At 39.6% G+C, this 13,981-nt stretch overlaps 2 protein-coding genes across 5 annotated transcripts in view; both read left to right on the top strand.

Moving 5' to 3' along the window:
• The window catches only part of ryr1b (ryanodine receptor 1b (skeletal)), a 57,290-nt gene extending 52,502 nt beyond the window's left edge, over positions 1-4,788 (top strand). For all 4 annotated transcript variants that reach the window (XM_028961912.1, XM_028961910.1, XM_028961911.1 and 1 more), the window contains 11 exons: positions 68-198; positions 281-323; positions 810-943; positions 1,029-1,089; positions 1,166-1,312; positions 1,468-1,602; positions 1,694-1,850; positions 2,523-2,587; positions 2,668-2,768; positions 3,047-3,098; positions 3,177-4,788. In XM_028961912.1, the coding sequence (XP_028817745.1) occupies positions 68-198; positions 281-323; positions 810-943; positions 1,029-1,089; positions 1,166-1,312; positions 1,468-1,602; positions 1,694-1,850; positions 2,523-2,587; positions 2,668-2,768; positions 3,047-3,098; positions 3,177-3,272 (1,122 nt within the window). In that variant the 3' untranslated portion in view covers positions 3,273-4,788. The remainder of the gene's footprint in view (positions 1-67; positions 199-280; positions 324-809; positions 944-1,028; positions 1,090-1,165; positions 1,313-1,467; positions 1,603-1,693; positions 1,851-2,522; positions 2,588-2,667; positions 2,769-3,046; positions 3,099-3,176) is intronic.
• Positions 4,789-6,980: 2,192 nt separating this feature from the next.
• Positions 6,981-10,828, top strand: LOC114769518 (galectin-4-like). Its single transcript, XM_028962603.1, has 14 exons — positions 6,981-7,069; positions 7,153-7,241; positions 7,628-7,832; positions 9,008-9,121; positions 9,231-9,251; positions 9,349-9,375; positions 9,483-9,515; positions 9,637-9,660; positions 9,750-9,788; positions 9,876-9,893; positions 9,978-10,007; positions 10,100-10,188; positions 10,446-10,611; positions 10,682-10,828. The coding sequence occupies exons 1-14, from the start codon at positions 7,028-7,030 to the stop codon at positions 10,826-10,828; spliced, it is 1,044 nt and encodes a 347-aa protein (XP_028818436.1). The 5' UTR covers positions 6,981-7,027.
• The last annotated feature ends 3,153 nt before the right edge of the window (positions 10,829-13,981 follow it).

Below are 13,981 nucleotides of genomic sequence, written 5' to 3'. Positions count from 1 at the left end.
TCTATCTACTAATATCAGGACACAGCAACTACAGCATATTTTGAATACGTCTGTCTCTCAAATGCAGGTCCCCTTGGTCATCTTTAAAAGAGAAAAGGAACTTGCCCGCAAACTGGAGTTTGATGGTCTTTACGTCACTGAGCAGCCTGAGGATGATGACATCAAGGGCCAGTGGGACAGACTGGTCCTAAATACGCCGTAAGGAAACTATTCTTTAGACCTATCTCCGGAATTTTCATTGTCTGTAAATGTGAGTTTCTTCTTCTGTCTCTGTACACAGGTCCTTCCCCAATAATTACTGGGACAAGTTTGTGAAGAGAAAGGTATGTGTGTTGCATCCTGGTGTTTTGCCGTGTGCCTGGTTTTGCAGGGTGCCTGGTGATTGCCAATTGAGCCCACCTGTTCCGGTATAAAGGGGGCCTCAGTTTCCTTTTTCGGGGCTGTGCTTGTCATACCATCCACCCCGCCCGCCCGCCTCCCTAGCATTTCCTGTTGGCATCACTTCCGGTTTTCCCTGCGCTTCCCCTGAGAGGACGACGCAACTTGATGTCTGGCTGCTTGTCTGTGTTTGTTTTTTTGTTCCTCTCCGTTTTCCCATTTTGTTTGTTGTTTATTCGTTATCATTCATTTCGTATGTATTTCTTACTAATTTATTTCTCTTTTTCGTCTTAATGGGTTATTTTTATTCTGTCTTAGTGGGTTTTTGTCTTTTTTCTTTTTTGTTATGGGCTGTACCCCTAGACTTGATAGTTAGTGACCGTACATGATTGATTATAGATAGATCTTGATTATCTGTTTGTACGCACTAGGTTCTTGAGAAATATGGTGACATCTATGGCAGAGAGAGGATTGCTGAGCTGTTGGGGATGGATCTGGCTTCCCTGGATGTCAGTAAACAGCAGCATGAGAAAAAGCCTAAGCAAGACACCTCCATCTTCACCTGGTACTTTTGCTTCTGTTTTATCAGTGATGTATCAACGGCGTATTGACTGAATGTTAATGGTATATGTCTGGTTTTCCACCTTTAGGATCACTTCCATTGACATAAAATACCAGATCTGGAAGTTTGGTGTTGTTTTCACTGACAATGTAAGTTGAGAAAAGGACTGTTGATGTCAGTGGAGCTCTGTGTCCGGTTTGATACCACCATGTTTTTTTTTCCTAGACCTTCCTCTATCTGGTTTGGTATACAGTGATGTCTCTGTTGGGCCATTACAACAACTTCTTCTTCGCCTGTCATCTGCTGGACATTGCAATGGGAGTTAAAACCCTGCGGACTATCCTGTCTTCTGTCACCCACAATGGCAAACAGGTCTGGTCATATTGTGGATATGTAACAACCATCTTGCAGGCACACACAGATAAAATGTGATCACCATCAAAAAGGACAAATATTTGGTGGTCCCTCTGACTATTATTTTAGTTACTCTTGTAGAGATCTAATTGGTCTGTGTGTATGTTCTTCAGCTGGTTATGACTGTGGGTCTTCTGGCCGTGGTGGTGTACCTCTACACTGTGGTGGCCTTCAACTTCTTCCGCAAATTCTACAACATGAGCGAGGACGAGGATGAACCAGACATGAAGTGTGACGACATGATGACAGTGAGTGTGTGACAGGGGGATCACATGTACCATTGTGATCAGATCAGAGTTGATCTGTACTAATGTCACATTTTCCTGTTTTCCTTGTCAGTGTTATCTGTTCCACATGTATGTGGGTGTGCGAGCCGGTGGTGGCATTGGTGATGAGATTGAGGACCCGGCAGGCGATGAGTATGAGCTGTACCGTGTCGTCTTTGATATCACCTTCTTTTTCTTCGTCATTGTCATCCTGCTGGCCATCATTCAGGGTGAGGACCTCCAGCTCCAACTTTGCTCTTCTGAAGGAAAAAGAAGATGCATTGTTATATTTTAAAATACCATTAATTAATTGATATATATTATCAGTATGTGAAGGCAATCGTAACGTGTGGCCACATTAGAAATACATTTTGAATTTGCCCATTTTTGTTGGCTGATGCATCTTATATAGATATGATTTCTGCAGTTTCAAGGAAGCTTAATTTAAGACCTTCTTAAGGACTTTTTAAAGCCCAGTTTCATCAAATTTAAGACCCTGCATTGGAGTCGTCAACTACATTTGTCCAAGGGCCAGGGTTTTTTTCAGCAGACACTGTAAGGGCCAAATGCTCATCTAAAATGCAATATTCATTGTATTTTATCTTAAGTAATATATTATTATTTGAATTAATTTTCCTTACAAATTTCTGTTATTTTTTAGATTTTGTTTATATCAACAGACTCATATTACATGTACTGTAGCAAGCCACTAGGGGGCGACTATGATGTTTTTTGGAAATAAAAAACAGCCCTTTGGTCAGAGCTGAATGGCATGGGAAACATAATTGTCCATAATCTATACTGTAGATAAATAGCATGAGTGACTTAATAGCATGAGTGCTATTAAGTCTAATATGTAGGCTAATATCTTGGTTTATATACCCACTGATATTCGATCTTAGGTCTGATCATCGATGCCTTTGGAGAACTGAGAGATCAGCAGGAGCAGGTCCGAGAGGACATGGAGGTCAGTCTTGATTTGTACATTTTTCTCCAAAGGACATTTGCAGAATGCAGTTTTTGAGGGTTTTTTTGTTTTTCCCCCAGACTAAGTGCTTCATCTGTGGAATTGGCAGCGACTACTTTGACACGACTCCGCATGGCTTTGAAACCCATACGATGGAAGAACATAATTTAGCCAACTACATGTGAGTGTGCCAAATTATTGTATTATAAGCAATCAAGTACAATTTCTCAATTCCTTGTTCTCACATAATGCTAAGTCTGGTATAAAAGTATGATATTATTGGACTTGCTTTGAATAAAATGCTCAGTAGCCTGAACAGATTTTTGTTGTGTGTGCTTTTAATCCGGGTGTGTCAGTTTTTTGTTTAAAGTAAGAATTCCTGAGGTGTGGGGGTGGTTGTATTTGTCCTGTCAGGCTGTATCAAACAGAGAGCCTTCAACCATTTTTATTTCTCTGCAGGTTCTTCCTGATGTACTTGATCAACAAAGATGAAACAGAACACACAGGACAAGTATGGTTCACTCTAACTTCATTGTTTTTAATGCGTATGCATCGTTTTCTTCATGTTTCTTCATTCTTTTGTCCTCAGGAGTCATATGTCTGGAAGATGTACCAGGAGCGCTGCTGGGACTTCTTCCCAGCTGGAGACTGTTTCAGAAAGCAGTATGAGGATCAACTGAGCTAAACCTGTGTTTTGTCATCATGTGTGTATATATATTACTGAAGCTGTGAGTGCTGTGAGTGTGTGACAGAGAGATAAAAAATGCATAATTTTGGATTAGAACAATATATGGGAAAATAACTAAAAATTGCCAAACACATCTTTCCTGCAAGTGAAGTGTGAATGAGGAGTTTGAAGCCGAGAAGAGGAGTTTTTAAAATATAAATTTGTAAAAAAAAAAAAAATCACTTCATGGCCTTCAATTCTGTGTGATAATAATTCAGATCTCCAACATTACCCCTCTCTCTCCTCTCTCTCTCACACTAAGGACCTGAATCCATCACAGTGCCTAAACACAACTTTACACGTAATGGTCATCTTAAGACAAGTGCTTCATCAATGGTTTTGTAAGCGCTATAATAAGAAGTGATCATTATTACACATTTTATAAAAATTTCCATCTATGTAATTGATACAATTTTTTATTTGTATTTATTTATTGATGATGTTCCTGATCTATACCTTAAGTTCTGGTACTTTCGTATGCCCTTACAAATTATTTGGTGTGGAACAAATGGTTAGGACATCATTGTCTACTAGAGGGAAGCCATTATTCTTGGCTCGATTTGTTCCTTTTCTAGAATGATCTACATTCTGATGAGGTTGTCAAACCCATGTTTAACATAGGAACAGCCAGAAAAACTTGTTGAACTTGCTGAACTCAAAAGTCTTATGACACTGTGTGACCCTTCACACTGCTGCAGAATTTTATAACTGTACAATTAACAGAAAACGAAATTTGCGTTTTCACCGTCTATTGTAATTATGTTACTGAGGCAACCCTGATGATGACATGAGGGTCTTTACATCACTACATGCACAAATAATATTTCTTCTTTGTGCAATGAAATACATTTAATATATATCATGTTTTATATGGTCAAAGTACCATTTAAACGCCAACAACAAGCTTGACAATATGGATGTACAATGAAAATAATGACTTATTTTACCAACAGATATCTATATATTTTTCGTCATTAGAGCTTTGAAATAAATAGTAAGATGTTCTGTGCTTATTCAGATGGGTATTTATGTTCAACGTTCTCTGAGGGTAGATATAAAGAAATGCAAATGAGGATTATGACCACTTTGCAGACAGAAATGCAACATGGCTTTTGTGTGTTTCTTTTCTTCTGCTTTCTTTTTTAAAAAATATTTTTATCATAGTTATTTTCAGCAAAGTGCTCTTTTCTTGTATTTTTCATGAGATATCTGGGTGTCAGTAGTATACTGAGGGAATTGGCTCACAGGTATTTGTACTTCCCATACTGACTGATGGCCTTTGCTACAAATGAAGTGTGCTCATGGGAATTCTATCCATCATGTTAGTGTGTGCATGGGACTTTAAGCCTGTTGACCCCCATAGTGTAGAGGTACATGAATGAAGAAAAATTATCATGTAGATGTGACAGTGTGTCATCTGACTGAATCCTGTGTTTCAGTACAAATTAAACAGATTTGAGTATTTTTAACAGCACTAAAGTTGTTGCCTCATATATTTTGTGAAGAAAAAGTCGAGAGTAAATTTGCTGTCTTTCTTTGATATTCATAACAAATTTTTGTCTTTTGTTGATATGAGATGACATGAATACGTTCAATAATGTCATGCAGGGAGGCTTGACATCTTTTAATTGAGTGAGGTTTTAATTAAATAAAAGAAACAATGGCATGGTTGCTGGACAAACCAAAAAAAAAGCATATAGCAAAACAGTGAACACCAAGAAATGACCAAACCAAGGCACTACCCCAGATATTGGAGGCAGGTTTATCTTTACCTAATCCTATTGAGCAGGGGTGATTTGGACCTGCTAAATACAGAAGACAACTACAGGATGATGCGGCTGCATTAATGTGTACAGAGAGAGACTTACGCTGTGTTTTTGGTGTCAGTTCTGGCCATAGCCACACGCCCTAGGGTTGGTTTTGGTTTGTTCTTGTTTTGATGTTCCCTTTTTTTGGCCAACGCGCCATTTACTTTGTGGTTATTAATAAATCTTGGCCAAGAAGTCCCGTCTCTGCGCTCAGTCGTGACAATGGGTAACAATTATTTATATAATAATTGAAACAGTTACACTACTATTACATTTTAAATAGGGTAACTCGGAATTGTATTGAATTACCTTTCTAAAGTAATCTTCCCAACACTGCCCAGCACACATGTGAATGGGTGGCAGCTGGAAGAATAATCTCCAAAGTGTATTGGTGAGTGTATTAGAATCGAAATATCCTGTACCACAAATACGGAAATCATGAGGTGTGAAGCCGGACAATTGTAAATTGCTCTTGGCGAGCTCAACACCGTAAGGGAACAGCAATCAGACATACATTCGGCTTGTACACATATAACAAGTGACAAAGGAGTCAGGAAAGGCAAGGCATATATAAAGACACCAAAATTAAAAGTGAAGGCAAAACACATGGGTGTAAACTACACCCGGTGGGTCAGGGAAACCTAAAGGTTACAGGTCACATGTGGTTGCTGGCTACTAAATGTAAAAAACACACCCCTGAAACAGGTGGGGCTCTTTCCACATACAGTGGAAAAACAGGCAGGGCAGGAACACCTTGCTTAAACAAACGTTGATCAGCTGACCTCTCACAAGGAGACTCTTCGAAACCGCCCTGACTTCGGGGAGAGCAAGATGTTTGTTCCCTTTGCCATAAGCAGTGGATACACAGTGACATTAATTAGATTAATTCGATTATGAATAAAAATATATATTGTTGAACTGAAGTACATATTATGTTGTTCACTGCTCAACAGTAGCATCCACATGTGGCATCAACATATCAAAAATACTTCACAGTTTTCTCAATCCTGGCAACATTGTTTGTTTTTAGATTTTGATCTTTGACCACCGTCCACGGGTGGAATTGCTCATACCCTGTTTGCCAGTGATGTATCTAATCCAAAGTGTAATGGGTTAATCAACTCATAAATTACCCGATAAATTAGCTCGATCCTCATCTCCTCTCCCTTTGTTTTCAGTGCATTGCAGTTATGGTTGCCATACATTTGTAGAACAAAAAGGTGAATACTCATTTGGGCTTGTTCCATTCTCATTAATAGCAACTAGTTTTAAGAAACACTTTTTTTCCCTTTGTCACCCCCTGCATGAATAGCGCCGTTAGCATTGAGAGTTACAGCGCATATTACAGTGGACATAATCTATTACAGATGCTGGAAGTCTTATGAGTAAGCATTTGATAAGGCTGTAGATAAGCCTTATAGAGGCTGTCTTTGTCTTTATCAATCTAATTAAACACACCCTTGCCTAGGCATAATGATGCTGGCTTTTAGCACCACAAACCTATACATAGCATACATGGTGGACATTATCTCCAGTTCTGCTTCTTGTGGTTTCGTTTATATATGGTCCTCAAGTTGTTCTCCATTTTTAAACTCTTGTCAGTATAATCCTGAGAGTAAATGCTTTGCAGACAGACACCTTCAACAGAGAGGAACTCACCCTCAGCCTATATTCTCCAGCTTTTGTTCTCATGGACAGACCACTCCTGTATGCCTGTGCTTATGCTTACTGATAGCAGTAAGCAAACATGCCCAGCACATAATGCCTGGCAGTGTACTTGGTCCTGTGTGGCCCCTCCCTTCATGAAATCCCATATAAAACCCCGTGTCTTAGAGATGCCATGTTTTCTCTTCAAAAATACATCACTTCTGTTCATCTGTCCATCTGGATGTATAGGTGGTCACCATGTTTGTGGCTCCTCCAGGTTACCAGCCCATCTACAACCCAGTGAGTACTCGCTCAGTTTGCTTCCCAGCAACATGATAAATACATAGAATGCATTTATGAGTACTCTTGTGTGTTCTGTTTAGAGCATTCCCTACGTAGGACCCATCTATGGGGGTCTGAGGCCAGGGATGTCTGTCTACATTCAGGGAACCATTCACCACCACATTACCAGGTATGCTTTGAAGCGACTCACAACTGCCTCCATTGAGCTATAGCTCCATTTACTGCAAGTATGAATAGTTGAGATATATCAACCCTAACCCTAATCCTAACCGCATAAGATCAAACAGGGCACCAACACCTTTGTGTCGCAAGACAAACAGGAGCACAGTTGAGAGCAAAAAGTAACTAATCACTTCTGACATGTCCACCAAGGCATTGTTGATTTAGCAGCTTTTAGTATAACAGGTTTAAAGATTACAGGTTTTGATTGAGGACATGTACCGTTGCACTCACCGTTCCCGACATCAGCCGCACACACCCAAAAATATAATTCCAAGGTTTTCAGAAAATTGTCAGCTCTGCTATATTCACTGGAATGGTTGGCATTCTCCGAAGGTTCGAGGTTAATCTGCAGTGTGGAGAGTTTGATGGAAGTGACATTGGCCTTCATATCAACCCTCGCTTCGATGGCTGGGACAAGGTGGTTTTCAACACCTTCCAGAGTGGGTCGTGGGAGAGGGAGGAGAAGGTCCACCATATGCCCTTCAGGAAGGGGGAAACCTTTGAACTGATAATTGTAGTCAGTTGTGACGGCTACCAGGTCAGTGATCAAAAAAAACAAAAAACATATATATATATATTTAAACTCTTGTCAGTATATATACATATATATTTAAACTCTTGTCAGTGTGTGTGTGTGTGTGTGTGTGTGTGTGTGTGTGTGTGTGTGTGTGTGTATATATATATATATATATATATATATAGTTTATTGATTATAATAATGATAGTAATTGATCTTCAGTGCATCTGGAAAGTATTCACCACGCATCGTGTTTTCCACATTTTGTTATGTTACAGCCTTATTAGAATACGGAATGGAATTCTACACACAACAACCCATAATGACACTGTGAAAAACATTTATTACAAATAAAAAAATGAGAAACACAATGTACTTAAATGTTCACAGCCTTTACCATGAAGCAAGGTTCATCCTGTTTCCCCTGATCATCCATGAGATGTTTCAGCAGCTTCATGGGAAAACAGTTGATTGGAAAGGCACACGCCTGTCTATATAGAGTCACACAGTTGACAATCAGAGCACAAAACACGTTTGAGGAATTGTCACCTGAAGGGCTCTCAGACTATGAGAAACTAAACCCCCTGGTCTGATGAGACAAAGATTGAACTCTTTGGCGTGAATGCCAGGTGTCTGGAGGAAACCAGGCACCACTCATCACCAGGCCAATACCATACCTACAGTGAGGCAGCATCATGCTGTGGGGATGTTTCTCAGCTGCAGGAACTGGGAGAATAATCAGGATAGAGGGAAAGATCCTGGATAAAAACCTGCTCCAGAGCGCTCTTGAACTCAGACTGGAATGGTTCTTCTTTCAGCAGTAGTGGCTTTAGCACAACTTTTCCTTGACTGGAGCACCCAGAGCCCAGACTTGAATCCGACTGAATGTCTCTGGAGAGATCTTAACATGCCTGTGCACCAAGGCTCCCCGTCCAACCTGATACAGCTAGCTGCAAAGAGGAATGGGAGAAGCTGGCCAAGGATAGGTGTGCCAAGCTTGAGGCTATAACATATCAAAATGGGGAAAAGTGATTTGCTGCGAATAAATTCTGGATGCATTGTATGTTATATAATCAGTTGTCTTAATCTGTCTCATACCTTGATAAATGAAATAAAAATGGTCAGTGTATCACTACATCATCATCAGTGTATCATCAGTGCACCGCATGCAGTTTTACAGTAAATGCCTGTTCCAGATAAACGTGAATGGGAAGGAGTATCACCTGTACCAGCACCGCCTCCCTGTGGAAAGAGTGTGTGCCCTGAAGATTGCTGGAGATGTGCAGGTGCAGACAATCAACATTATAGGGGTGAGAATTGCTTCCATTTTCTTCTATATGCTCCTTAGACTACATACATTTACATTATTACATGTGCTCAGTATAACAACTTTTTTTTTATATTCTTTATGCTTGCTAGGGTTTCTCAGGTGGAATGGGAGTAAGTATCTGTGTTTCACTGTAATATTCTACATTCTTACCTCATTCCTGCCCTATATACTCCATACAAAGAGTTACAATTCTTATCAAATGTTTAGGGGGGATATCCAGCTGGAGGAACGGGAGTAAGTTCACTTATTATTCTTGCTTGGTTAGATTACATATTAAAATTGACATTAGCTGCACACATGATATTGCTATTAATGCAGTCCTGTTCCTACTGCCATTCCAGGAATTCTATCCAGGAATGGGTGGTGGCATGGGGGTAAGAACCCTGTGGCATGTGGTTGCATATGTGATCCATGGTTTAATATAATCCATCAGAAAATAATTTAATATCATTCTGTTCATTCTGTTTTTTTTAACTATGCTTATGTCTTCTTTAGGGAGGATACCCAGTGGGTGGAATGGTAAGACTTGATTACTCTCCATTTAACCAAGCCTGTGTGTTGCCAAGTGTAATGTACATGCTTGTTACCATATTTACCATAATTACCAGCCGCCAGGTGGATATCCAGGAGACATGGGCATTATGGGGGTGAGTAAGCAGTTTCCATATAGGCTGGACACAGCTTAACATCTTTAATTAGATTGTTTTTCTTTTCTAAATTTCTGTTGATGACAGGGAGGAGGGAACCTACCGGTAAGTGTTAATTAATAAAAGCTCATCACCATGATATAAAGTTAAATTGCTCTGCATGCATATATTTACTGTGCTTTATTGCAGATAATGGGTGGACAGCCCATCTACAACCCAGTGAGTAATGTGCCACAGGGAGAAACAAATGAACAATAAACATTGTGAAATTCACACAGCAGAACTGACTGCTCTATTCATTTCTGTTTTAGACAATCCCATTCTCCAACATGATCCCCGGAGGAATGTCATCAAAAAGGACAATCATTATTAGAGGAATGGTCCCATATGGAGCTAATAGGTTTGTTAATAGTCAAATAATTTTTTATGCATTTGTATTGGTTATGCTTTTTTTGCTTTTGAATATTGAATATTTGCTTTTTATAATTGCCTTTTAATTGTAAATGCATTAAAATGTAAAAAAAAATAATTTTACAAATAAGGCAATAATTTGCTTTATTTTGCCACAATTCCTTACTGGTAATTTGGATGCAGTGTCATTTGGAGGCATACTAACAATTATAAATCACTTATGTAACTATGTTTTCTATATTGCAGGTTTTGCATTAACTTTATAGTGGGAGGCACCCGGGACATTGCCTTTCACTTAAATCCCAGAATCTTGGAGGGTATCGTGGTGAGGAACAGCCAACTTGGAGGATTATGGGGGCAGGAAGAACAAGAAATCTTCTTCAACCCCTTCCAAGAGGGCCAATACTTTGATGTAAGCTCTTTTATTCACCTCTTTTTCATAAAAATAAAAATGTTTTATCTTCCTGTATTTTTTCCCCCAGTTATCCATACGGTGTGGAAATTGGAGATTTAAGGTCTATGTCAATGGGCAGCACATGTGCAACTTCATCCATCGCTACCAGCAGTTCACACAAATTGACATGATCTTGATTGAGGGAGACGTGCAGATCTCCTACATACACTTCTAATGTAAACTTCTTAACCATACATGCTTTTGCATTTAACACACACTAAAAGAGTATACTCAGTGTCATTTCTTTTAAGCATGTATAACGCTGTTCATTACTAAAGTTCAGCCTAAATAAACAAACTTTATTTCCATATTTATTGTTGTCTCCATTATTGCATAATGTATGTCTCTGTGAAGCATATTTTCAACAGCTACTATACCCCTTTACAGAATCAACACACATACCTGTACTTTCAACCCATCAAACAACCCTTTTCATAATAGTACAAAATAGTCAATATGAATGCAATAATTACTTTCAGAAGCACCTTTAACAGAATCTTTCCAGTATTTTCCCATCCCGCAGCACATCAGTGGTGTTAACATATGTACACATACACATAAATAATACACTCAATCTACCTGGCAGTAGTAACACGAACAAAGAAATGTGCATGGTGCGGCCACCATTTCACTGAACTACGCGTGTCTCACACTTTTACTAACTCCTAACCATGTGATACCTGCCGCTTTGGGTGTATTTAGAAATAGTGGTGCACTATTCTAACCTGTATTTAACAGAGAAAACACAGGCACGAATCATTAGTGTCGTTCGCTCGTGCATAATTACGTGTTTCTTTAGCTGAAGAAAATACAGCGAGAGTTAACACCAATTCCCCCTTCTAGACACTTCCCCCCATCAATTCCCCCTTCTAGACACTAATCTGCAATTAGTGTCCTAGCATGAACTTGAAATGCCTTGTGACCATATACCTATTTGACTTTGTAAGATGGGACGTCGCAGGGCCATGACGTTTCTGCAATTCTGTTTTACGTAGAGGTTCAACACCTCCGTTTTCCATATCTTTGTCAAATTGCAAGAGGTGTGAAATACCAGCCATGGGTTTTTGCGATACCCCGCCCTGCCTTTGTCTGCCCCAGACGGGAGATACTGGGGGCGGGATAAGACAGAAACAACAAATTCTGATTGGTCTGTGACAATTTGTATAAAGGATGTTCACGTGTGGTAGCTGTTTTTTTTTCTCAGCTTCTTTTCCATCGGGAACTGGGCCTTCCAGTTCCTGAGTCTTCGCTCTACCCATTTTTCTCCTGGATCAGGTGATGTCTCTGAAGCTTGGTTCAGGCTTTTCTGTCTTTTTTCTGTCTTTTCCTCCTGTCTCTCATTTTGGTTTTCTGTAACATTGGTACCTTTTTTACATACAATACTCACATGTAACTGCAATAATAATTTACTGGTGTTAATAAATTAGAAACTGTTCATCCTTTTAACCTCTATTGTGCCGTGCCTCTTTCTGCCAGGCAACATCAAGTTGAAGTGGTTTGAATACAGTGCTTTTGTGTGTAGAGAGAGAGTTTTTATACTATTCTCCACAGTTTTACAACTTCAAATTGTAATGTTTATCCAATAATGTACCAGTTTGGTGTAACAGTTAATTATACAAACATCAGACTCACAAAATAGGGATTTGACAAATCTTTGAAATTACACTAGTACTGATTAGTTTAACATTGCATTGCATTTTATTTAATTCAATTGAAATGTAATCAACTTATAGATGTACATGAACAGTGTTAACATAGAAACATTTATGAATAAATCAATACCAATAGTCAAAATTCCAAAGGTTTTATTCCATTTAGCGTGCATTATACACCGTTTAAGGACTATAGTCAATGCTCCAGCCCCAGTGAAACTAATCCTGTATTGCATTGTGTGGGCACAAGGTGGCAGCGTGTGCTTAACTGGTCGTTTACAAGGACATCAGTAAATGCATGAGTACGGTTCCTGGATTGAAAGCTGTAGCACTGATGCCAAACGTCTTTGACCTTAAGGTCAAAGGTATACAGACTTAACCCTGCTGACAGTTTGAGAGTTAGATGGCATCGTCAAAACAGCGGAGAAGCGATATTGCCATCCTATCCATAGAGCGCAGAAGAAGGGGAAAAAGTTCCTGTGGAGCAAATTACCACAAGAGCTTCATGATCTGTTCTGGGAGTCACCGCTGGACACGCAGACCTCGGTGTCTTAAATACTTGTTGTGAGCCACAGTTTAAAAGAGCCCATCTTCTGAGGATCGATAAAGATGTTGCCAAGACATCAACATGAGTACTACAGTCGAGGACGAGAATTTAGAGAATGGCAAAGTTCACAAAGTTTGCTGCTTCCCTTTTTATTATGCAAATTTGCGTATATTCCAGAATGGGAGATCATATGCATTTTAAAGTCCCTCTTTGCCATGAAAAAAACGCATTTCAGCCCTGTCACAAAAGGACCTACTGAGATAATTTCAGTGATCCTCTCATTAACACAACTGAGAGTGTTGAGGAGCAGAAGGCTGGAGATCATTCGGTCATGCTGATTGAGTTATAATAGCAGACTGGTTGCTTTAAAATGAGGGTGATGCTTCAAATCATTGTTTTTCTTCTGTTAACCATGGTTACCTGCAAGGGAACACGTGCAGTCGTCATTGAGTTGCATTAAAAAGGATATTGTTGCTACTAACATTCTCTACAACATTTGCAAGATTAGGCCTTTTCTTTCACAACAGGCTACACAGCTCCTCGTCCAGGCAGTGGTCATCTCAAAACTCGACTATTGTAACTCTCTCCTGGCTGGAGCCTCTGCAGTCACCATAAAATGGTCCAAAATGTGGCAGCCCGTCTCATCTTCAACCAGCCAAAATACACCCATGTTATGCCTCTTCTTACCTCTCTCCACTGGCTCACAGTAGCTGCTCGCATTGAGTTTAAATCCTTGATGCTGCCTACAGGGCTGTAAATGGAACTGCACCCTCCTATATCAATACACTACTAGCCTGCTACACTCCTGCACACCCTCTCAGATCTGCAAATGAAATGAGACTGAAAATTCCCTCTTCACAGGGTCTCCGATTCCAATCGACTCTGTTCTCAGTCCCTGGCTGGTGGAACAACTTGCCCTCCTCCACACGACTAGCCAAGACTACTACCACCTTTAAGAAGCAGGTGAAAACCCACTTGTTTAAAAAGTATTTCAGACAAATCTAACATGCACATGCACACATACTGCACAAATAAATATAAAAAAAAGTTTTTCTTCGTCTAGCACTTAACAATTTCCGAGCATGTTCTTTTTGTGACAAGTTAGGCCTTATCTTAGTTTTGTAAACTC

The sequence above is a fragment of the Denticeps clupeoides genome, chromosome 19 (genome assembly GCF_900700375.1).
Source record: "Denticeps clupeoides chromosome 19, fDenClu1.1, whole genome shotgun sequence".
Taxonomy (NCBI): domain Eukaryota; kingdom Metazoa; phylum Chordata; class Actinopteri; order Clupeiformes; family Denticipitidae; genus Denticeps; species Denticeps clupeoides.
Note: the sequence above shows the minus strand (reverse complement) of the source record. Positions and strands in the feature narration are given on the sequence as shown.